The sequence below is a fragment of the Ctenopharyngodon idella genome, chromosome 1, assembly GCF_019924925.1.
Source record: "Ctenopharyngodon idella isolate HZGC_01 chromosome 1, HZGC01, whole genome shotgun sequence".
NCBI lineage: Eukaryota > Metazoa > Chordata > Actinopteri > Cypriniformes > Xenocyprididae > Ctenopharyngodon > Ctenopharyngodon idella.
Window position 1 is genome coordinate 4,097,719 of NC_067220.1, and position 23,774 is coordinate 4,121,492.

General features: G+C 41.4%; 1 protein-coding gene across 6 annotated transcripts in view; it reads right to left on the reverse strand.

The window, feature by feature from the left end:
- Positions 1 to 473: 473 nt before the first annotated feature.
- Positions 474 to 23,774, reverse strand: part of mslnb (mesothelin b) — a 32,120-nt gene continuing 8,819 nt past the window's right edge. The window contains exons 31-86 of one of the 6 annotated variants that reach the window (XM_051908569.1): positions 23,744 to 23,765; positions 22,981 to 23,008; positions 22,816 to 22,891; positions 22,496 to 22,654; positions 22,197 to 22,408; positions 22,020 to 22,108; positions 21,808 to 21,926; positions 21,501 to 21,677; positions 21,236 to 21,267; positions 21,052 to 21,149; positions 20,940 to 20,968; positions 20,799 to 20,820; positions 20,660 to 20,687; positions 20,492 to 20,576; positions 20,249 to 20,401; positions 18,583 to 18,779; positions 18,354 to 18,454; positions 18,128 to 18,240; positions 17,563 to 17,739; positions 17,451 to 17,482; positions 17,268 to 17,365; positions 17,127 to 17,149; positions 17,013 to 17,034; positions 16,901 to 16,928; positions 16,175 to 16,259; positions 15,941 to 16,087; positions 15,450 to 15,658; positions 15,265 to 15,368; positions 15,070 to 15,182; positions 14,823 to 14,978; positions 14,318 to 14,526; positions 14,160 to 14,245; positions 13,960 to 14,087; positions 13,696 to 13,821; positions 13,318 to 13,511; positions 11,624 to 11,715; positions 11,403 to 11,530; positions 11,207 to 11,325; positions 10,586 to 10,703; positions 10,270 to 10,485; positions 9,876 to 10,046; positions 9,599 to 9,748; positions 7,727 to 7,776; positions 7,512 to 7,641; positions 7,253 to 7,335; positions 7,035 to 7,164; positions 6,705 to 6,895; positions 5,541 to 5,631; positions 5,329 to 5,461; positions 4,876 to 5,063; positions 4,634 to 4,789; positions 3,494 to 3,630; positions 2,878 to 3,026; positions 2,695 to 2,789; positions 2,233 to 2,452; positions 474 to 1,106 (exon numbers count right to left, since the gene is read on the reverse strand). In XM_051908569.1, coding sequence (XP_051764529.1) covers positions 1,021 to 1,106; positions 2,233 to 2,452; positions 2,695 to 2,789; positions 2,878 to 3,026; positions 3,494 to 3,630; positions 4,634 to 4,789; positions 4,876 to 5,063; positions 5,329 to 5,461; positions 5,541 to 5,631; positions 6,705 to 6,895; positions 7,035 to 7,164; positions 7,253 to 7,335; positions 7,512 to 7,641; positions 7,727 to 7,776; positions 9,599 to 9,748; positions 9,876 to 10,046; positions 10,270 to 10,485; positions 10,586 to 10,703; positions 11,207 to 11,325; positions 11,403 to 11,530; positions 11,624 to 11,715; positions 13,318 to 13,511; positions 13,696 to 13,821; positions 13,960 to 14,087; positions 14,160 to 14,245; positions 14,318 to 14,526; positions 14,823 to 14,978; positions 15,070 to 15,182; positions 15,265 to 15,368; positions 15,450 to 15,658; positions 15,941 to 16,087; positions 16,175 to 16,259; positions 16,901 to 16,928; positions 17,013 to 17,034; positions 17,127 to 17,149; positions 17,268 to 17,365; positions 17,451 to 17,482; positions 17,563 to 17,739; positions 18,128 to 18,240; positions 18,354 to 18,454; positions 18,583 to 18,779; positions 20,249 to 20,401; positions 20,492 to 20,576; positions 20,660 to 20,687; positions 20,799 to 20,820; positions 20,940 to 20,968; positions 21,052 to 21,149; positions 21,236 to 21,267; positions 21,501 to 21,677; positions 21,808 to 21,926; positions 22,020 to 22,108; positions 22,197 to 22,408; positions 22,496 to 22,654; positions 22,816 to 22,891; positions 22,981 to 23,008; positions 23,744 to 23,765 — 6,510 coding nt within the window. In that variant the 3' untranslated portion in view covers positions 474 to 1,020. The remainder of the gene's footprint in view (positions 1,107 to 2,232; positions 2,453 to 2,694; positions 2,790 to 2,877; positions 3,027 to 3,493; positions 3,631 to 4,633; positions 4,790 to 4,875; positions 5,064 to 5,328; positions 5,462 to 5,540; positions 5,632 to 6,704; positions 6,896 to 7,034; positions 7,165 to 7,252; positions 7,336 to 7,511; positions 7,642 to 7,726; positions 7,777 to 9,598; positions 9,749 to 9,875; positions 10,047 to 10,269; positions 10,486 to 10,585; positions 10,704 to 11,206; positions 11,326 to 11,402; positions 11,531 to 11,623; positions 11,716 to 13,317; positions 13,512 to 13,695; positions 13,822 to 13,959; positions 14,088 to 14,159; positions 14,246 to 14,317; positions 14,527 to 14,822; positions 14,979 to 15,069; positions 15,183 to 15,264; positions 15,369 to 15,449; positions 15,659 to 15,940; positions 16,088 to 16,174; positions 16,260 to 16,900; positions 16,929 to 17,012; positions 17,035 to 17,126; positions 17,150 to 17,267; positions 17,366 to 17,450; positions 17,483 to 17,562; positions 17,740 to 18,127; positions 18,241 to 18,353; positions 18,455 to 18,582; positions 18,780 to 20,248; positions 20,402 to 20,491; positions 20,577 to 20,659; positions 20,688 to 20,798; positions 20,821 to 20,939; positions 20,969 to 21,051; positions 21,150 to 21,235; positions 21,268 to 21,500; positions 21,678 to 21,807; positions 21,927 to 22,019; positions 22,109 to 22,196; positions 22,409 to 22,495; positions 22,655 to 22,815; positions 22,892 to 22,980; positions 23,009 to 23,743; positions 23,766 to 23,774) is intronic. The other 5 variants (XM_051908577.1, XM_051908585.1, XM_051908591.1 and 2 more) reach the window with 5 other exon arrangements.

Consider the following 23,774-nt stretch of genomic DNA (forward strand, 5'->3'; position numbering starts at 1 on the left):
TAAATGATTTAAAAACATAACATGGATAACATCGCATACCCGTATCTAATTAGAAATAAATGCTTTTATGAACATTTTTGTGGTTTTCTCACTCAAAGAGAACGAACGATATACAACTCATTTGCGTGATCTTTTGCTCAGAGCCTTAGATACAATTTGTTAAAATTTCATTATAGTATTTGAATTAATTTTTTTCTAATGATTACCTTTGGCTGTAATGGACATAAAACACTATCGCTCCTCAGCACTGTTTGCCGCCAACTAAGAAACTATAAAGCGTGCCTGGAATCCATGTCTGTCTTAAAAGCCCAATACATTATATCATCTACCCACCCATACTGAACTCTTCAATGTGAAGAAAAAGGTATGCAGAATTTTAAATAAAATTCATTGAATGATTAAAGAGAACAAATATATATATTTCTTATTTGAACATAGAAGGAAATGTGTGAAAATGACAACCAAGACATCAATCATCTATCATATATGCTTTTATCCACACAAAGTTTTTACACTTATTACAGCTTCAGTTCTTGTGGAGTAACCTGAGGTTCAGTGTGTTGATGGACATGGATCACTCTTTGCAAGGTTTACAAGAGTTTACATTCACAAAATTTCATTTTCTATCACAAGTTCTTTTTGAAATATCATTCATTAAGATGATTTTTATTTATTTTAACTAAATATATTTGAGATTTCATTGGGTTAAATTTTAACAATGTTGATGTGAGTGAATCAGATGTGACCACAGCAACCTTTATTTATGTTTCTTTCTCTCTGATACATTAGCAGTAAATGACTGACTAGATCCTGTTAAATGTGTGTCACTGATCAGTTTGAATCAAATGTGATTTATTCATCAATTCCACACAGAAACAGTTCATGACACTTCATGAAAAGTGAAAGTGCATTACAGGTGAAAGTGCAGAAACTCTTTTAAATACTAGACAGAGAGAGAGAGAGAGAGATTATCACAGTGCGCCATTCAGCTGACACACGGTACGTTCAGAGATGATGTCATCAGTGCAGCAGCTGTAGTGTTGTCATGGTAACAGCCAATAGGAGCAGCTGCAGACAGACCGGTGCCCAAACTCTGGATGCAGCGGCTGCAGAGAGACACACAAATTACTGTTTACAAACAAACTTTCAGCACATTTCTTCACTCTGTTTTATCTAGCAGTGTTTTTATATGTTAAAGCTGCAGTCTGTAAATGTTGCCTCTTTGTTGCCATCTCTGTTTGAAACCTGCAATTGCAGTTATTTGTGGAATTATTATCTTTATGTGGGTTACGTCGGCACGGCTCCTCAGCGCGGATGAATCTAATGTTTGCTGTCAGTCACCGCTCCGGTGTGGATACTGTACTTCACAATCACAGATTATAGTCTTGGAAGTATGACCAAAATAAGAATTTTCACTGGAAAATGTCTGAATAAGTAACATGTCTGCCACTTTTGTTCTGACCAACTGAGAAAAAAAACATTACAATAAACCGCGCTGCCAATGGTGATTAAATCTAACGATCGCTTAGCTTGGATCACATCAAACCGTGCAAATTATTATTATTGTTATACTTTGTAGATAGTTTTGAACACTGGCTGGTTATGTACTTGCTCAAAAATCGATTTTGGATAATTTAACCAAAAAAATGTTACAGACTGCAGCTTTGAAAACTATTGTAAATGAAACAAAGTTTTTTTTTTTTCATTTCTGTCCTCTAAACTACAAATTCATGTGACTGGATAACTGGACTAACCAGTGGACTGGACTAACGCATCTCGAATGTTGGTTTGGTGGTTCTGAAAAGTCGGAGTCTGTCATCAGAATGATTTGGTTTAATTCCCTCCAGAAGCGTCTCACACGATTGTGTTCCCAAACACCAGCATCAGAACACAAAAGAACATGACAGCTTCATTGTGTTTCGTCTGACGCTCTAAGACCAACTCATTTATGACGGAGGGAAAAAGAGCCTGATTGCAGCAACTTACACCTTTATTACTGATATTCCAGTAATAAAGGTAAAAACTTCCAGTTTCCCAGGAAGTGTCGATTTTGTTCTTTTGAACACATTCTTTATCCACTAATGTTTTATGCAATATTGCAGTTTTGCACAGGAGTTAAATTCGCAGCTTTGGATGTGTTCCCTGACAGCAACATAGTGTCGGCCCAGATCCGGCCCACGTGTAATCCACATGTACCAGATGTGGGCCGGTTGGTGAGCGTGTGAGGGTTACCTGTGGTGGCGGCGACTGACGGGGCTTTAGTGGTACTGGTCGCAGTGGTCGCGGTGGTTTCAGTGGTGTTCCTGCCGCCCGTCAGGCCGATCTGTAGTATGTCGAGATCCGACTGCGGCTGAAGCCTGATCCACTCCTGTATCTGTGCTGCGCTTTCATACGTCTTCAGATCTCCTATGTTCACCCCTAGCAAACTCTTCACGTCAGTCACGTTCAGCACCTACACAAACACATCCATTTTATTACAATTAATAATTAAGCCTTTTTAAATACACCAGTTAAACATTTCTATGAATTGTAAATGACACTCTGAAATATTGAAGTACAGAGACTCATTTGCATTTCTCAAATGTGTAAATGTGAATATAAAAGTGCATTAATGTGAATGTTTTCTGTTCATTTACACTGGTGATTTTCTGTGGTGAGTGACACACCATCATCAGACATGAATTACAGACTCACGTTGATGACGCTCTGCTGCAGACTTATGAAGGTCGGCACGTCCATATTCACAGCGGAGTTCACAAGTTTACGAATAAATGTCGAATCAGCACCACCTGCACACACACACACACACACACACACAAGTTCAGCCTGACAGTAGCAGTGTGTCGTCTATGTGTGTCTATGTGTATGTGTCGTTACCGAGGTAGTTCTGCAGCAGCTGGTATGTCGGGATGCTGACGGTGTTTGTATTGCGTGTGTTTTTTGTGCTGAATGCGTTCAGAGCGATACTGAACAGAATCAATTTCTTCTCCGAGCTGCAGTTGGTCAAAGAGAGAGCAGAAGCTTGCCTGAAACACACACACACACACACACACACACACACACACACAAACACACACTAACACATATGAGTCTACAGGTTTAACCTACATTTGTGTAACCTACAAAGTCCCCCCACAACCCAAAACCTGAAATCAGCCACATTGTGGAGATCAACCAATAGTCTCCATGAGGAAAAAGGATTAATAAACATACTAAATAATGATTTAATATGCAACAATTCAAAAGGGTTTCTGTAAGAGTTTCAGGGATAGAATATATTATAATCACAAAAACAGAACTCCCAACAAAGATACAAAAACAAAGATGTAGTTACATAGCAATTTTTGTGAGGGCTAGTTGTATACCATCAGAGTGTGGACAATATAAGAAAAGTGACCTGCAAGCTAGTCCTCACTTTCTGAGAGCCCTTTAAAGGCCTGTGTGTGTGTGTGTGTGTGTGTGTGTGTGTGTGTGTGTGTGTGTGTGTACTCACTCCACGCTGGCAGCTGTGATGTTGTTCAGCACACTCGTGGTTAGCGCACACAGGTTTGTTCCTCCCAGCGCGTTCAGCTCGTTAGTCCCAAGCGTGTTTCCACTCACACTGAGATACTTACTGACCAGCAGCTGGACCTGAGAGAGAGAATCACACACACACTGTGAAGAACCACCAGAACCGGACCAACTTCATGATGCTCGGTCCCGCTGAAGCCCAAAGTATACTTCAGCTTTTATGTGTACACTAGTGTTTGCATACAGTGAGCCTGAAAATGAATTTCATCATCATTATGGTACATACACAGCCATATTTTTCCACATTTATTTGCACTAAATAGTTTGTCCAGAAGGTGGCCCAGTCATTGTTTCACAGGTGAAAAAGAAACTGATTAGATGGAACAGTAAACTATTAGAAATGCAACAATAAACTCTAGTTTAAAAGAGCACAAAGTTATTTTTATCTGGAGAAACTTTCTAGTGTGTTTTCTGCATGTGTTGAGCGTCACGCTAGATAATGGAGTTACAGAAGCATTTTCACAAGAATAAAAACACCTTCAGATTTATTTTCTGCAGACACACTGTGACTCACAAACAAACTACATTCAAGCGCTTTGGTGCATCCGTAACACTTCACAATATTAGTTAACATGAACTTACTATAGTCAAAACTTCTAAAGCAATTATTAAGCTTACTTAAAAAAACAAACATTTAATAATACATTATTATAATCAAAAGCTCTGTCTTATTTAAATTAAATATTATTTAAAGAACCTGACCTAACATGAACAATAAACAGTTGTTAGTTCATAGTTCATGTGGTTTTTCATTAAGTAACATGAACAAAAATGAACACCCAGCTGTTACGATCACCAGCTGGTGTGCCAGATGTTCATTATTATTCTGCATGGACTACATTTCCCAGAACGCACTGCCCTGATAACTTCCAGCTGTTGCTCAATACCCTTGTTAACTCTGTCTATATATCTGTCTTTACTGCATTTCTGAGCCCTTGTATCCTGGTTTCCCGTGTCTTGGTTTGAATCTTCTGCCTGTTGTCCTGGGTTTCTCTGTTTGCCTGTGCACTCATTGTTTGCACACACACACACGCACACACACACGCACACGCACACACAGTACCATTTCGGTGTCCCAGTCTCCATTGCGTGAGTTCATCAGAGACGAGAGTGTGTCGATCTTCTTCACGTTCCACTTTCTGACATCATCAGGTGTGGCCGTGCGGGAGGTGGAGCCTAAAACCTGCAGCACCTCATCAGACAGTCCGTCAGGATACGCCTGTGAGGGGCGGGAAACACATGGTGTCTCTATGACAACTGTGATTGACACTGCAGTTACAGCAGGGTTCAGGTGTGTGTTGTTACCTGGTAGAGTTTGTTCAGTATGATCCGCTGGTAACTCCTGTCGTAGACTCGATCAGTGATGGCCTCCAGGTTGTCCTTCAGCGTTTGAACGATCAAACAGGCGTTAAACTGCGTCACGTCGTAGGCAAATGGAAACATATCGCTGTAAACCTGAACCTGCGTTATTTCTCCAGCAGTACACGTTGTTTCTACAGGAGATGAGAGAAGAACACGTGAATGAAAGCTTCAGAAATATTACACATGCTCAGTTAATAATGTAGTGTGATTATAGTAATGTTGGGTCAGTGTTGTGGAAATGTCAGAATTTTAGTCAATGATAATTACAACGTTAAAGTACAAACCTAGAATCTGATCTAGACCACACGACCCTCGTATAACAGACGCTTGTGTTTATGTCCTGTTGTTTTTGCTTGGTGAATATAGTGTTAATAATGTTTTTGTGGTATTTCTCACCAGCAGCTCTCTTGATTTTAACTCGTGAGATTTTGTTGACCTCGTTCATCATGTTAAGGATCTTCATCTCCGAAGCCTTGTTGTTCCTCCTCAGGTCACGGATAAACGTCTTGAGAAACCTCTGCTTGTTTTCCTAACACAACACACACACACACACAGAGTTATCAGTGAAATTCACAAACAGCTGCTTGTTTCTTCATACACTCTCGTACCTGTGTGAATTTGCTCCATATGTTGGTGGTGACGTACAGTGGCAGCATCCCCAGGTTCTCCAGAGTGGTTCTGTTCCAGCTGTTTGAAGATCTGAGAGGAACATCTCACATCAGTCTGTGCTCATACATTGATTTGTGGGTAACACTTTAGAATACTGATTCTTCATCAATGAATAACTACACAAGAACAAATGAGTAATGCATTATTAACACTCTAGTAACTACTATTAGCTAACAAGAAACTCTGATTAATGAATTAGTAAGTAATAGTGATCAGTTGAAGGTAGTAGTTCACTATTAGCTAATCAGTAACTATTGTTTTTTCATTCCTCCCAGAGAACTACTACGAACTACTATATACAGGTTCATAATTAATGTGAATAATGCATAATGTATAATTAATTCTAAAGTAAAGGTTATGAAAACCCACTAGTAATGACTGAAGTATTACCAAATCCTTCAGAAGGAATTACTAATTATTTGGATCAGTATTATAAAGTGAGAAACATGATAACTCTCTAGTAACTAGTGGAGTCATTGTAAACTTTTGAGGTTTTTGCACATTTTTGTACAGTAATTTATTCTGATGTATTTGGTAACACTTAGTAATTACTAGTGGGTTACCATGATCTTCACTTTAGAATACTGATCCAAATAAGTACTTTAGAGTTATATAGTAACTTTTGAGTTATTACTATCCATTACTTTACAAAAACCTCAAAAGTTTACAATGACTCCAGTAGTTACTAGAGAGTTATCATGTTTCTCACTTTATAATACTGATCCAAATAATTAGTAATTCCTCCTGAAGGGTTTGGTAATTCTTCAGTCATTACTAGTGGGTTTTCATAACCTTTACTTTAGAATTAATTATACATTATGCATCATTCATGTTAATTATGAACCTGTATATAGTAGTTCTTAGTAGTTCTCTAGGAGGAATGAAAAAACAGTAATTACTGATTAGCTAATAGTGAACTACTACCTTCAACTGATCACTATTACTTACTAATTCATTAATCAGAGTTTCTTGTTAGTTAATAGTAGTTACTAGAGTGTTAATAATGCATTATTCATTTGTTCCTGTGTAGTTATTCATTAATGAAGAATCAGTATTCTAAAGTGTGACCGATTTGTGTGATGTGTGAGCGAGTGAGTTTGTACCCATAGACTGTGTTTCCTCTGAGTAGGACGCTCTCGACCGCAGAGATCTGCTGAGCCGATAGATCCGGACACTGTTTGAGCTTCTCCAGCACGTACGGGTCCGAGTTCTGGATGTAGTCGGTGCTCAGGAAGCAGCACATGCTGCCCAGAACATCCAGCTGCTCCTGAGTGACGCTGAACCCGGAGATTCCCTGAAAGACATGATTTTACATGCAATTCAAATACATAAATCTTACATTTTGGCCTAAATATTTTTGGAGTCTATAAATGAATATGAAAAGCTCAAATGTGAGATTGTGTGTCACGTGATTTGTGCGTGTTTGCACTCACCAGACACTCCCTGGCGCTGTTGAGCAGGATTTGTTTCTTGAAGGACAGAGTGCTGGACAGCACTGAGAAGTTGGCCTTTCCCAGCGACGCAAAATACGAGCGGCACAGAGATCTGTCAATCATAGAGTAACTGCAACACAAACAAACAGACCAACAGCTGTGTGATGAGCCAGTCTTCATGAACTCCTCCATGAGCACAAATAATCCTGCTGACATACTTGTAGTAGATGAGCACTTCGGCGGGATACTGCGAGAAGGCGTTCAGGTCAGCGCTCTTGATGTAGTAGTACATGCAGGTCAGCTGAAGGACAATCACACACACACACATCAACACATCAGCACTCGTGAGGTTTGAATCATTTCTGAAAACCTGATCCACATTCTATTCTTTTATAAATGTTTCATGAGTCTCTGACTGTAAATGGCAACATTTGTTTATCAGTCAAAGAGCTGTTAGTGGATAGTGGCTGTGTTCACCTGTGACTCCTGCAGGACGAGCGTCTGGTTGACTCGTTGCCGGCAGCCGCGGATCAGACTCATGACTTTACTGGTGCTGAAGCTCTGGATCCGTGAACAGGTGAAACCCTGCAGCACTTGGAAAGATATGCTACACAAACACCAACATATGGTCAAAACTAAAACCTCACCAGCCAGACTGACTAATGATGATAATAATAACTGTCTTTACTCACGCGTCTGGGTCACTGAACTCCACGGCGACGGTTTCAAAGAGCAAAACGGCCTGAGAGGAAGAGAATTTCAACCATGTCATTTACATTTCTAATAGAAAATAACATGCACTCTTAGAAAAAAAGGTTCAATGGGGTACTGTATAGAACTTGTTCCTGAGGAATGTCTAAAAGAGGACCTGTTGTGCTCTTTTACATTCTTTAGTGTGTAATGTTGCTGTTTGAGAATGAAATTGCTCTGCAAAGTTCCTCCATTGGGAGTTCTTTCTATATCAGTGTCACTGTTTCTGAACTCCCTGAAACACCTCCATTGTAGTCTTGAGTTTTCTTCCGGGTACGAACACATCACAATATTCCTCTTTAAAATAAAGGTGACCTATAATGCCTCCGTTCACAAGATGTAATATAGAATGTGTCTGTGAAGTTTCAGCTCAAAATACCCCACAGATCATTTATTATAACTTGTCAAATTTTCCCCTATCTGGGTGTGAGCAAAAACATGCCGTTTTTGTGTGTGTCCCTTTAAATGCAAATAAGCTGCTGCGCCCGGCCCCCTTTCCAGAAGAGGGCGGAGCTTTAACAGCTCACACTTCGGTCGCTCAACAACTACAAAGCTGGAGAATCTCACGCAGCCAAAATGAGGATTGTCAGTAACGGTGTTCAGCCTTACATTGTTCAAACAGGAGTCGACACTGATGGAGAGACTCAGGAAGAAGTTACAACTTTTAGACGTTTCTGAATGGTTAGTGGATAAATTTATGTAGTTGCTGTGGAGTTGATTCAACTCATCCACTAGCATGTGTCGTCATGTTAATCTTTTGTGTTGAATTGACCCTTGTTTGTGAAGCAGTCCGGTGTAAAACAACACTCTACTACAACAACTCTTCCTCTTCTCTAAAGCAGCCCAACATGGCCCCGCCCCCTTTGTTGTGTGTTCTCGGGGGCGGGGTTTATGTAAATTTTAGGGCTTGTGATGTCACCAACCCGGGAAGAAGCTCGTTGTAGTCCCTACTAGCTGTTTGTTGTAGTCCTTAAACAGTGAATTCTTTAAAAGAAAATATCTCCCTTTGCATTGAACTTTGAGTGTCGTAACTTTGCAGATGTTGTTTATGATCAAACAGCAACATTACACACTAACTAAAGTTAAAAAAGTCAAATCATAATCAACCACCCCTTTAAATAATTAATACGCAGAATAAAGGGGCGGGGCCTGGTTGAGTTAGTTAGTAGTGTGTTGAAACTGGCAGTTACGTTAAGGGGTGGGACATTTCCCAAACACGCGCGAGACGCTTGACCAATCACAACACACTGCTCCAGCCGACCAATCAGAGCATTTTGTGCTTTTTTTTAGAAGGAGGGGCTTCATAGAGACAGGAACTAAACAGCTATATCTTCCCAGTCTGTCAGTAACGCTCTATGTTTCCATCCAAAGTTGCGAATTTGACTTGGAATATTGCATAAAACATTTGCAAATAAAGCACCGTTTCCATCCAGTGAGTCAAAGAGAACAAATTACGATATCCCAAAATTTGCATAAAAATAAGTGGATGGAAACATAGCTAATGACAAATATGGGAAAAGTAATGTGTTTTAAACATTCAAGCATGAAAACGGCATAATAGGTCCTCTTTAAATAATTGCACAATACTTTCATGTTTAATGGCATATGAAGTATGTTTATGAGCTGTTTAATTCATAAAATGTATTTTTTTAAAAATGAATTTTTAAACAAAATTAATTAGTTAAAATTAATTCCATAAAATGATCCCTTGATGGGAACCCATAAAATGCTCTATAGATGAAGCTCCTGACAGAACTCTTTAAGGTGCTGTATAGAACCTTTTCTTTTAAGGGTGATTTCTCAGCCTGACGCACCTGCTCATGTTTCCATTTCTTCTGATTGACCATCTGCACCACCACGGATGAGGACGACACGCCCAGCAGGAAGTTGCGTGGGATCTCCGTCGCCATCAGGTCAGGAACATTTGTGATGATGCCGTCAGTCGAGCTGTTTACAGCGATGATCTAAAGAGAGACAGAGAGAGGCGTCACGAGACAAACCTGAGTGTGTGTGTGTGTGTGTGTGTGTGTGTGTGTGTGTCTCTGTGTGTGTGTCTGTGTGTGTGTGTGTGTGTGTGTGTGTGTTAGTTACCTGGCTGACGATGGTCTGTTGGACAACAATGGGTGTGCCGGTGACACTAGCCAAGAAAGACTGGGATTTCACAGCCAGAAGCCACACATTTCCTGAGATTACGTTGATGACCGATGTTTGAACACCAATGATCAATGAACCCAATTTCTCCAGACTGTCTGCACTATCAATCTGCCGTAGACAGAGACATAGATGTGTGTTAGTACATCTAAATTCATACAACAGTCATCCTGTCTGTATGATTGAGTCACTGAATCATCGATTAATTGTATGAGAAAAATGAGTTTGTTCAACAACACTGATCCATTCAGGAATGAAACACCACTACTGAGTTCCTCGGAGCCACAAACAATTGATTCAGCATTGGCTATGAAGCATCACTGGTGGTTTGTACCTGGAAATCTCCAGACGACAGCAGGGTTTGTATGATCATCATGGCCTGATCGAGGTTCCAGCCCAGTACGAGTCTGAGCACAGACAGCGCGTCGAGCAGCACGTTCCCTCCAGCGGCGCTGATCTGAGCCGTGCTCAAACCCGTGCACGACTGACCCAGATCCTCAATGGTGTTCGCCGTCAGAACGCCTGCGTTGCTCGCCAGAGCTGCTGACACCTGTGCATGCACACACACACACACACACATTTAGCTTGTAAAGAGCTTATTTCAGATGACAAACACACACACACACACACACACACACTCCTGTACGTACGTCGGGTTGGATGTTGGTGCAGTTCTGTTGGACGCTGGAAGAGACGTTCTTCAACTGCTCTGCACTCAACTGAATGAAGGAACTCGCAGGAGCCAAGCAGCGGAACTTCACAGGCAGACTATAAACACGCAAACACCACATTAAAGCTATTAAAGCTCATCGGGGTGTCTTTTGTAGCTTCAGATCTTGCCAGCGTCACAGTTCTGCTGAAACAACAGCTTCAACCAGCCTTCATTGGTTTGCTGGTCTAAGCTGGTTTAGATGGTCTCACAGACAAGTGGCCAAAACTTCTCTAAAACCATCAAACCAGAGCAATCTTTTCAGCAGAGGAATGTTTCAAATGGTACACTCTTAAAAATTAAGGTACTTTATGGGCTTTTATGGTTCCACGAAGAACCTTTAACATCCACGGAAACTTTCCATTGCACAAAAGGTTCTTTATACAAAAAAAAAAGAAAAAAAAAAAGGTTATTTTAAGAACTGATCACTGAAAGGTTCTTTGAGGAGCCCAAAATGGTTCTTCTGTGGCATTGCTATGAAAACCCCCTTTAGAAACCTTTATTTTTAAGAATGTAGTTTAGTGAGATACGATTAAGGTTAGTTATTGTTGGTGTCTCTCACTAGTAGGCGCTGAAGGACTGATTCTGCTCGAACAGCGTAGTCACGTAGAACTCCATGACATCATCAGGAACGCTGATCTGGCTGAAGAGCTGCAGGTTCTCCAGGTTCACCGTGAATGGCTGAAACATGTTACATGAGGGTGAATAAATGAGGACAAAGTTTTGAACTGGTAGAGTTCTTCAAAGTGTTGTCACACCTGAATCGAGCCAAAGAGGTGCAAGTCGTCCAGTGTGATGAAGCTCAAGAAAACGGAGATGTAGTCTACGAACCAGGCGGTGGAGTTGAGATTGGGGTTCGAGGTGTTATAACATTTAGGAGCTGAAGCTGAGGAACACACGACAAACACAGGTTCACCAACGAATCCTCTTGATTATTAGACAGCAGAATCAATCATGCAATTTATCAACAGTAACTCACAGGTGGTGTTCAGGTAGACCAGGATGGTATTGTAGACGTCACTCTGAGAAAACTCCACTGCGCTGAAGTTGTATTTAGACATTACTGAAACACTAAACAGAGAAACACATGGAATCCGTCATCAGCAGATTTATGCATTTAGGGGGAAAATAGCTCTGTTGAGATCTTTCCTTCATCAGCAAGCTAACAGGCAACGTTCTGGCAAGGTTCTCTCAAAGTTATGAACAAACTTTCTTCCAGTAACGTTAATAGAACTTTCATTCAAAGCTGTCTGGTCTTTAATAATGTTCTCAAAACTTTAGCACAAAAACATTATTTATACATCGCTTGCAGAACTTTTTTTTTTCTGAAATGTTTTAAAATGTTACTACTTGTTTCAGAACTTTCACAAAACATTAAAAATTAACATTTCAATAATGTTTGAAAAATTATAAAATGGAATGTTCCTATAAATTTCACAAGACCGAGAAAAAAAAAAAAAAAGTTTTTAAAACATTAAATCAAACAGTAATTTCAGTAGTAACCTGTGTGAATGGGAGTCTAGCATGAGGGTGAAAAATTTCACCAAGCAGATTTCGCTTGTGTTCAAGTTGGACTGCTTCATTCACCACTACATTATTGATCAGTGGCGATTGGTCAATAGCGGGCGCTAGGGCACCTGCCCCCTTCAAGTTACTCAGAGAAGAAAACTACTTTAACATGTTACAAATAAGTTAAATATATGTTGGAAAATAATTACGAAATAACATTATTTAGTCATATTATTCGACTGGTAGTTATGTTAGCACCTATTAAAAATCAAAATATTATTGAATTATTATTATATTCGATTCGTTCTGTGTCTATGTAGGTCCATAAAATTTTGAAACTCATGTGACTTGAGGCTGAGCTTTGCAGGGAGGGTGTACGCTTTCAATGCTAACAGGCTAACGTTAGCATTTCCCAGATCACCTACTGCACCTTTAAAATAAATTCAGGTTTTATCTTTACAAAATTTTTTTACGTTCATTATTATTGTAATGTTATGTGCTTTAAGACATGAGATAGTTTAACGCCATCTCTTGTGACGCTTTGCAGAGAGCAGCTGTGTGTGTGCGCGCGTTCTTGTGATCTGGAGGAGGCGTGGCTTTGGACGGCAATTTGCAGGGAGGGTGGCTTTCAATGCTAACAGGCTAACATTAGCATTCCCCAGATCACCTACTGTACCTTTAAAGTAAATTCTGTTTTATCTTTACAAAAAATCCTTTCACAAAACATTCAAACAAGACGCTTTATTAAACTATAATGAATTTATATGCAATGTACATTTATTGAACAATTTTGTAGGTAATTTTATATTTAACAGTCTTTAAATAGATCTTAAAGGATTTGCTATCCTGTGGCTCCCTCTAGTGGGCAACAATGGTATTATGGCCTTCGTTTCTGAATCACATTGATATAAATGGCTGACATACAGTTTTGAATGATAAGAAATTTTTTAATGATTACTTTATTACTGATAATACACCCACATTAAACTCAAAATCACTAATTCGTGGTACTTTACTTCGTGTTTTAACAGTTGAATTTTTAACTTCCATTTTTTTACCTAAGCAGTAATGATACATTATTATATCACCTTTAGGCTTGTATCTGTCATTTGCTGCACAACACCGCTTCACTTATTATCATAATGTTGAAAACGTGCTACTCACAACTTCTTGAAGGAGAGACAGGAGGAATATTGCATGACGTCCGGACCGATGAACTCTGAAGTGAGCAGCGGCAGGTACTGAACGAGTCGAGAATCGAACCACTGATTCACCTCAGACTGGAGCTCCACCTTCAGAACCTGAAGCCAGACGCAGGACAACACCTGCCGGGCCAAAGCCACGGACCCCAGCGGCTGCTGTGGGACACAGACACACAGATTCATTTACTGCTGCGAATCGGGTTCGCTCTGGCCATTTTACAGTAAATGAGAGTAATGCATATTCATTAAACATGACCAGCAGATAATAAGATATTATCAGACAAAACTATTTGACAAAACTATTTGCCCAAGCTTTTAAAGGAGTGTAAGATGTCCGTACCGTCTGTAAGTACTGGGGTGTCTTTGGGTAGTTTGTGAAGAGTTGGCAGATTTTGGTAACATCGTCAACGGCATTCGGGCGGTTCAGGAGACTGCTGACCTCCACTGGAGACATCGACTCCATCAGCTGTGAGGCGACACACGCGTGAAACAACAGCAGAACTTATGATAGGACACTTGATTCCTTCAACACTTGATTTATTCATGGACTTTATCATTGGATGTATTCGAAATCGGCAGATGGAGACGGCCTGATGTTTCTGACCTCTGGCACACGGGCGGGTGGCATCAGGGTCAGGAAGGTGGTCAGATTCGGGAACTGGAAACTCATGAAGGATGACGTCAGGAAAGCGTAGTAGCTCTGGTTACCATAGCAGCGCAGCGGGGTGGGGCCTGTGGAGACAGAAGGATGAGTGGATGGAGTGATAAACACATGGATGGATGAAGGGACGGATGGATGGACACCTGCGAGAGAGCCGAGGATCTGCTGATAGATCTGATCTTGCGTTGCAGGCTGGAAGGTGGAGCTGGACGAGTTCAGCAGCTGCACCCTGTAAGAACAAGCATCAGTGAGTACGCAGTCAGTGTGAGTGAGGTCACACGTGTGTGTCTGTGAGTCTTACGCCTGCTGGCTGATGGGACAGGGTCGCTGCTGGACGACGCTGAAGTAAGTCGTCACGTGCTGGACTGTAATGTTGGTTATGAACGGAGGCAGTATGTTCAGGATCCAGGTCTTCAGATTATCATCTGATAACGTGGTCAGATTGGCCCGGTCAAATACCTGCTGCAGAAACGTGTCCTGCACTGGAGGAGGGAGAACGACGCCCTGCATCTGACAGACGCAGACCTACAGCCAATCAGAACACAGGCACTACACAAACAGCCAATCAGATCTGGGCATGCAACTCAGTTTATATTGATTATGGGTTAATCAGCCAATGATTTCTATGAATAATAATTTAATTGGATAAAAAGCCAGATTTGATTTTCTTTATTTTACTGGGGGAAAAACACATTATTCCAAATTCGTGCAGCACAAATGTACGATCAGAATCAAAACGCAGATAGCATATCCATGGTGATAAACAGCATTGGTTAGGGGTGTATGTGCGTGTGTGTGGGTGTCACCTGTAGCGACACAGAGAGAGATGTGTAGAAAGTCGTAAACTGTGCGTCCGGCACGTTGAGCAGCAGATGATCGACCGCGGCGGCGCTGGACAGGACTCCAGGAGTGCTGGAAACCTCCACTAACTGTTTCAGGCTCAGCAGACTCAGAATGTCCAACTGAACAAACACACACAAACAGGCGAACACACGTGAACATCTGTACGCTGACTGACTGTTGTGCTGTGTGTGTGTGCGTGTGTGTTCGTACCACACTGAAGCTGGGGTTGAGCGTCTGCAGTTCGGTCACTTTTGTGAAGACAGAGAAACGTCCAAAGCTGCTGATCAGCCAATCAGAGCTGTTCTGAGAGACGCCCACACACCCTAAACACAGAGCAACACATCACAGCTGAGCGTTCGCCAGAAACCCTGTGTGTTTATCTGTTTGTTTCTGAGAGAGTCCAACCTGCAGTGTTGTTCTGAGAGAGGAAGACTTTGATGAAGTCAACGTAGACGTTAGCTTGAGTATCGTTGGACATGATGTCAAAACTCTGACTGAAGCTCTGGACACTGTGAAAGAGATAAAGTCTTAGAGCTGCAACGACATGTAACACGTGTGTGTGTGTGTGTGTGTTTGTGATGTAAACTCACACGATCCTGAAGGTGTCGCAGCTGAAGTCTCTGGTGGAGAGACAGGACAGGAACGCCTCAGAGGCGTACGGTAAAAACGGGCGGAGCCTGGAGCCAAACCAGTGCTGGACGAACGAAACATCTCTCAGGTTGGTGGAGCTGAAGGAACTCAGAGTGACCTCTCCAATCATATTCAAGAATGACACTGAGGGGAGGGACTTATTCAGCCTCTGACAGAGACAAACACAGTTCATGCTTCTTAATTACACTTATTTGTTAATATTACTTTATAAGAATGTTTACACTGTTGTCATTCTCCACAGATGTCTCAAACATCTTTTCTAAGTTTTTTGCCATTTTCAAAAAACCTCCATATTCGCTTGACAAAAATGCTGTCTTAGTGCGGATGGGAGGCCAAAACATGGAGAATATATGGGTTTCAAATCTATCTGGATTCATGTGGAAGCAGCCTGAACTGGACTGAAGACGGAGACGAGTGTGTTGTCGTGTACCGTGTTGGCAAGCTGGTCGAGCGCTGGACCCAGCACAGGGTTGACCTTCTGCGTGAAGAGCTTCCACGTCTCACTGGACACGTTTTCGTTTAGATTGAGACTGCATAACAACACCTTCACCAGATCCTGTGCGCTCAGAACTGACAACTGAACACAACACACACACAAAACATGTTTACAGAGAGAGAGAGAAAGTGTGTTCATATGTCTGTGTGTACGGAAGTGTTTGTGTACCTCTGCACAAGCGTACTGTGTGATGCTGAATTGACAGAGCTGACTGCCGTCATGAGTCGAGGCGAGATACGCCAAAAGACCAGAGCTGTAACACACACACTGATGAGTACGACAGATATACCTCAAACGACCAATCACAACACAGATACTCAAAAACAGCCAATCAGAAGACAGGTGCACCTCATTTCCCAGATAACAGGAACATTCTCTGAACATTGTGGCTAGGTTATGATCAAACGTTCTTCCATTAACGTTAATAGAATGTTTGTTCAAAGTTATCTGGTTTTTATAATGTTCTTAGAACGTTCGCACGAAAACATTTATATATTGTTTTTCTGAAACGTTTTCGTTGGACATTCGTTTAACATTTTTTAAATGTTACTTCTTGTTTAAGAACGTTCCCACTATGTTTGAAGAATGATGCAATGAAATGTTCCCTTAACGTTCACATAAGCAAGAAACAATGTTTTTAAAACATTTAAAAAATGGATGTTTTGAACATTCAGGGAACATTCAGAAATAAAATTTTCGTAACTTACTGAAAATGCCAGAAAAACTTTCTTTGAATATATTTTTGTTAGCTGAAATGGCCAATCAGAACTTGGGCTGAAATTAAGGATTATTTTGATAGTCGATTATTTGGCTGATTTTTTTTCCTTCTTCCAATAATCGATTAATCGTTTAAAAGACTATTTGAGTTACAAAATCATCCGAAGGTGTTTTCACCTGTTGACACTCCTGCACACTGCCGTTTCTGAGGGAGAGACAGAGAGAGAGTTCAGCTCACATATCGCACGATTACAGACAGAAATCACAACTCACTCAGAGGAATACTAACCGTCGACTGGTGTCACGCCACACTGGGAGAGACAGAAGAGACGCACGTGAGCATCAAATGAGATTAAATCATCAGCTTAAACCTAACCGTAACCAAAGCATCTCCAACACTCACCTGTCTGCTGGAGCTCACACAACCTGAGACAGAAAAGACACACTGATGAGTATGTGAAGCACGTTACTGAGGAACACGCTCACATACTGAGCCCAATTCAGCTGACTATGTGACTTTAAAACAACTGCAATTGTGTCTTACCTGGTGGGACTTGCTGCAGCAGAGCCGATTTGCTCCTCAGAATCACCGTCTCCAGATTAACAGACACGCTGACCATCAGGTGGTCCAGACGGTGGAAACTAGCAAACATACAGACAGACGTGTGAGCGTGAGAGCCTGAGATTCAACACATGAAGCACACGCAGCATGTGACAACACACTCACATGATCTGATACGACGCACAGGAGATGTTCCTCTGAAAGAAACAAGTCCAGATGTTAATGACTGGACAGACATGAGAAAGAGATGTAAAAGTGTGCCGAAAAACCCTTTTACCGTCTTTGACAACTCAACCAGGAAGTGAAGCGTGGATTTGATCCTCACTTCCTGTGGATATGCGATCAGGTGATCGAACACGGCATTGATGATGACGGATTTCTCTGGAAGACCAGGAACGTCATCAAACATCAGCCCAACCAACTGCTCTGGAGAGAGAGAGAGCAGGCTGCTCAGCTGGAAACAGAGAAGAGTGAAGAAATACAAAGTTAAAACTCTCCTAAGGTTCAAAACATCTCTGCCTTGCTTTTCAGTAAAATATCTAAACATGTACTTGAGAAGCAAAACCATGGAAGATGCTGTGTCTTGTTCTGTTCTTTACAATATGGAAGAAAGGATCTGTTGATACTTCTGTTCACAAACATAAACCTAAACCTAAAAAAGCATTAACCTAAACTGTTAAATTTATGTTTCAAACAAACAAACAAAATTAATGTATTACTCAGTTTTACTTCTCAAGTTTGTTGTAGAGGCATTTAAATGTCTAATGGGAAAACAAGACACATTACTGATGAATACAGTGATTGTTTTTGCAGTGTGAATGCATCTTTGACTTTGCCTGTACCGGGCTGAACTGCGTGTTGAGCGAGATCAGCTGATTCAGAGGGACGAGAGCAGAAAACTGGCCAAAGTTACGGATGAGCCACTGAGAGCTGTCGTCAGACACACACGCCGCACCTGCGCAAACACACACACACACGAATTTAAACTCATCACTGCAGAACGTCATTAATGAGCTAATCTGACCAGGACAGGCGAGTGAAACACAGGAGTGAGCGTCTGTTCAGTACCTTTGGGCTGACTCGAGAGGAACGGTACGATGAAGTCTGTCACTGTTATTTGGCGCTGAAGATCATTCATATGGAGAAATCCTGCATTGAACGCCTCAACCCTTCATCACACACACACACACACATGCATATGTCAATAACACTGAGACTCCACTGACATAAAGATTCAGCATAAATACACAGCTAATCAGAAACCAGGTGTATTGTGAGGAAGATCTGGGCTGTTTACACTGTCTGGAAGTTCTGACAGCTGAAGTTCTTGCTGCGCAGACACTGCAGGAACGTGTTCGAAGCGAACGGCAGGAACGGTCGGAGACGCTCGCCGAGCCACAGCGCGACACTGCCGTCGTCCGTGAGTCTGTCCAGTCGTAGTTCTCGCAGAACATCCAGAACGACGGAGCCGGAGCTGCTGCTCCACCACGCCGACTAAACAGAGAGAATATTGCAGCATTCGTCAACACAAGGAAAGAAGTACAGAAAAAGTACTCAATATACAGTCAAATGAGCCGCAAAGTTTCCAAACCAACGTTCATAATTCAGAATGTATAAATGTATTATTTCTGCGATGTTTACAGTCATTTTGAGCCTCTCAGTTCATGTGTGCATGAAAGCACTGAAGAAATGAGCTGAGATTTATCTGTGTTACTTATCGCAGCTAACAGGGAACGTTCTCAGAACTTTAGCTAACGTTCTGGCAAGGTTCTCCCAAAGTTATGGACAAACGTTATTCGTCTGACATTTTTCTAAACGTTACTTCTTGTTTCAGAACGTTCAGAGAACATTCAAAAGTAACGTTCCGAAAATGTTTGAAGAATTAAAATGGAATGTTCCCTTAGCATACGCATACCAAGTAAAAAACACTGTAAAAACATTTTAAAAACAACCTGGACTCCTGAAACATTGCAGAGAACATACTTAGTATAGGAACATTAGGAAAACTTTCTTGGAACATATTTTTGGTTGCTGGGTACAGAGACTATGAAATGCAGTTAGCCTCTCAGCAAAGTGCAAATAGCAATACACATAACTTATTGGCCCAGTTTCACAGACAGGCCTTAGCCTAAGCTAGGATTAGGCCTTAGTTCAATTAGGGCATTTAAGTAGCTTTTATAAATGTTCACTAGAATAAAACATTACTGGTGTGCGTCTTGATACAAGACAATGGCACTGACATATTTTAAGGTATGTCAGTGCAAGTTACTCTAAGTTAAAACAGCTCAAACATGCATTTTAGTATGGGACTAGCTTAAGCCTTGTCTGTGAAACCGGGGGATTAAGTTTAATAAGTATAAATGTAGACATAAGTGCAAGATTATGGATAACAGTACTTCATGGAATGTCGTCAAAATCGTGTTTTACAGTCTAAAGCCCAAAGCATACTATACTTTTATGCTTACATGAGGGTGAGCGTACAGTGATGCGAATTTCATCATCAGAAGTGTATGTGTGTACCGTACGTGCACCGCTGGATTTTTGCATCCGCACATACTTGTTTAATTTTTTTTGCAGTAATTAGTTTATCCACAACGTGGCAACCGTGCCCTGGGGGCGTCAATTCACAAGGTAGTCAAAGAAAAACTGCATAAACAGAACAGACCAGAACTCATGCAAGCTACAGCGACGATGGAGGCATACATAGACGAGAGGTTGTGCGAAGAGGTTAGAAAGTACCCTCATTTGTACAACTCTAGCATGAATGAACACAAAGATGTTTACATGGGTTGTAGACATTGCTCATGCGCATGAGTCGAACACCTGTGTACGCGTCAAATGAAGTATACTTTCCAAGGCTGTGTGTTCCACTGTGTGGATACACCAGTGTACGTGTAAAAAAAACGAAGTATACTGAGGGCTTTAGTGATTCTGAGTAAGCAGCAAATGCAGCTGTCTGGTACCCTGTTAGAGAGCGTGATGAGGGCGCCGTCCAGCAGGTTTGAGACTCTGGTCAGGAGGAGCTTCCAGCTGTCAGGTGAGCTGGTGACAGGTGACAGTCCAGACAGGTGACAGTCCAGTACAGACAGCAGCTGCTCCACACTGACATTCAGCACCTGAAGCACATCAAAACACCACTGTTGACACAACTGTCTCATTCCTGATCAGAGAGGTGCATTCTGGGATTGAGAGTCATATCTGATTACCGGGGTACACGCGTATTCTGCGATACTGAAGTCACAAAGGCTCTTTGTAGCATCTCCATTGTTCAGGAAGAGCTGTAATGCAGAACTGAGGACAGAGAGGACACAATTATTCAGTCAAGGAGAAAAAAAACCCTGAAAAATAAAGCAGTTATCAAAACTTCACTCTACCTGTCCACTCCACTGCAAACTCGAGTCTCTGAAATACACACAAACAGAGGAAAACATCACATACACAGACACACAACACATTACTGCACACTCACACATGATCATGCAGAGATAGCGATGAACAGGAATCGCTGACTACCGTTGTATGGAGTCAAAGGACACTGTGGAGGAAAAGACAAATACAGTGTGAAATGTACAGAACAGACTGCCTTTTTAAAGAAAATGCTTGTTTAGGATGCTGTGAACATAAAAAGTGATTCATTTTAAATAACAGACATACCTCATCCACACCTGGGAGTAGAGAGCAACCTGCGAGAAAGTCAGAAATAGCATTAAGGAACATGGGAAACAGACACGATGGCTTAGAGGAACACAGATCGCACTGTGCTGACCTGTAGGTGCCGTGAGGCTGAAGTTATAAACGCTCGCCCAGATGATGGGCTCCAAATCACCCGCTGCTGATCTCAAGATGTGGTCAAGTCGCGTGAAGCTGATTTACAACAGAAAAGAAGCAGTCAAGAAGATTCTAACATTGATGTCTTGGTCTCTCTTGGTTATTAATAAACAAACACTTACATTATCTGGTTGGTTTGACAGCTGAGTGGACTCTAGAAAAGAAAACCAGTATGCATAGAAATTAACCTAATTTATTTCCATTTAGAGGAATATAACTACAAGCAGCAATAACACGGCCAAGTGAAGAAACATAATGCAAGCATGATTGAATGAATAATAGGAAAGAAGAACTATGAAATTACAATGGGATCAAATACAGAAAAGTGTTAGCATGGTTCTAGAAATTGCCAAAGACTTCCAACCATAACTCTGAAACAATTCTTACCGTTGTGGAGAAAACATACAGCAGCTCAAGAACTTTAGGAAGTTCTCGATCCACAGGAGACACGAGCAGATGATTAAACACTCTATTGATCACAACTTCCTTCTGTGGAAGACCAGGAAGATCTTCAACCATTAGTGCAACCATCTGTGCTGGAGACAGATAGACCAGGGTCTCCAACTAAAGACACACAGAAGAACAAGAGAGCAACACTGAGTGGAAAAGTCCTACATTTAAATTGCATGTTGGTGGTTATTAAACCTTCTTGTCATTTCTGTTCTTTGATTATATCACATGTGAAGATACATACGGGGTCAAAGAGTCTGTTGATGGAGAGCAGATCTTTAAGAGTCACAAACTGAGCGAACGAGCCAAAGTTCTTCAGCAGCCAGTCAGTGCTGTTGTTAGAACTCGACACACAGCCCGCATCTGACACACAACACAGTAAAATCACCTTCATGATCTCTAGAACCTCAACATGAGTGACTTTCTGCATTAAACCCCTGCAAACCTCCACCTCACCTGTTGCGTTTCTCCTGAGGAAGGGCAAGATGAAAAATTCCACTGTGTTTATTCTCTGTCCCTTGGTCATAGGCGGGAAATCTGTCAGACTGAGAAAGGGTTGGAAATAATGTTGAACAACGCATCTTATCAACTCACGATAGTGTTGAGCTATTGTTGAGGAAATGCTTTTCTTACATGTTCTGGTAAGTTTGGCAGCTGAGGTTTTTGCTGCTAGTGCACTTCAGTAGGGATGGTGACGCGTACGGTAAAAACGGCTTCAGATATGAACCCAACAACATGCTGATGAACGTAACGTTACTCCATTGGTCAGGACTGATGCTCTCCAGTCTCAGCTCCCCAATCACATCCAGGACTTGGGACATGACATCACCTCTGATTGGCTGAGACTGATGATGTAATGAGGAGGAATTATGTCATATTCTCAGTCAATCTTCCAATGAACACTAGAGCAGATTTGTACAAGGCTTATTTACCATATTTGCTGCGGTGCTGGAAAAGATGACGAGGGCTTCATCGAGAACATTGTTTGTTTTGAGGAAAAGCAACTTCCAGATCTCCTTGGAGTAATTGCTGCTGCTGGATAGTTGACACTTTAGAAGTTCAGCCAGGTTTACAGCAGTGAAGCCTGTCAGCTACGAACACAAAAGATTTCATCAGTGTTCATCAACGTTCAGGAAATATTATGATGATTCCAGAAAGTGCTGCACATTTGCTCGCTGGAGAGACGTAGATTCCCACACAATCATCAGTATCAGTTCATTTTAATAGAGTTTTCTGCTTGTCGTCTTCTTACCGAAGAGCAAGCGTACTGCTGCAGGTCGATACTACAGGGGGCACTCACAAGACCAGCGGACAGGAGAGTCTCATTACTGTGGAAGACATCAGAATTTCATGAGCACTTCCTGTCTCATAGATGATGTCACAGTGTCAAAGTTCAGAAAAGAGTGTTTGTTTGTACCTGTTGACTCCTGAACAAACACTGGTAGCTGTTAAATTAATCAGAAAACATTGATTAGTGCTACTGGATTTCATTATAACTCAATACAAATCTTGTAAATCCCAATGTAAAGCTCAAGACGGTTAAGAGAATTTAAAAGTATAAACTTGACCAACAAATCTTGTTCAGACTTGTTGGCAGATTTGATCAGTGTCTCTTCCTGTTGGCTACATGGTTACAGCAGTAGGTGGCGACAGTGAGTGACTTTGAGTCTCAAGTCTTATTCAGCACTGTCTGGTCAATAAGTCCCTCTGAGCAATATCCAGTGGGGAACAAATCTTGTTTTTAAATTTCTTGCCAAACATCTACTAGAGTTAAAAACTACTGGGCTTGACCCTTTGGAAATGTATAAACTGAGATGATTGAATCTGATAATATCCTTAAACTGTTAAAAACTTTTTAGCGCTTATGTTTCAGTGTGCTTGTCCAACAGGCTACTCGCAATTGCCATCATACAGAGCCGAGCATGAAGGTGTGAGGACACCCGTCATATTGGTTAGTGTACTTATTATTCATCTGGCTGAGCTCTAGGGCCGCCAATAGATCTGTAGTGCAGACAACAGCTGCCAATGTTGCACACTCAATAGGGAGCGTCTGAACAGAGATCACTACAACGTTGGGCTCAGTGATTACAGATGGTTGGTAGTGGAACATTCTTTTGGACTAAACAAGACACTCTGATGAGTTCATATCAGAATCAAACTTAGAGCATAAATGCACTTACCATTCATGGGAGTGATCAGACACTGAAACAG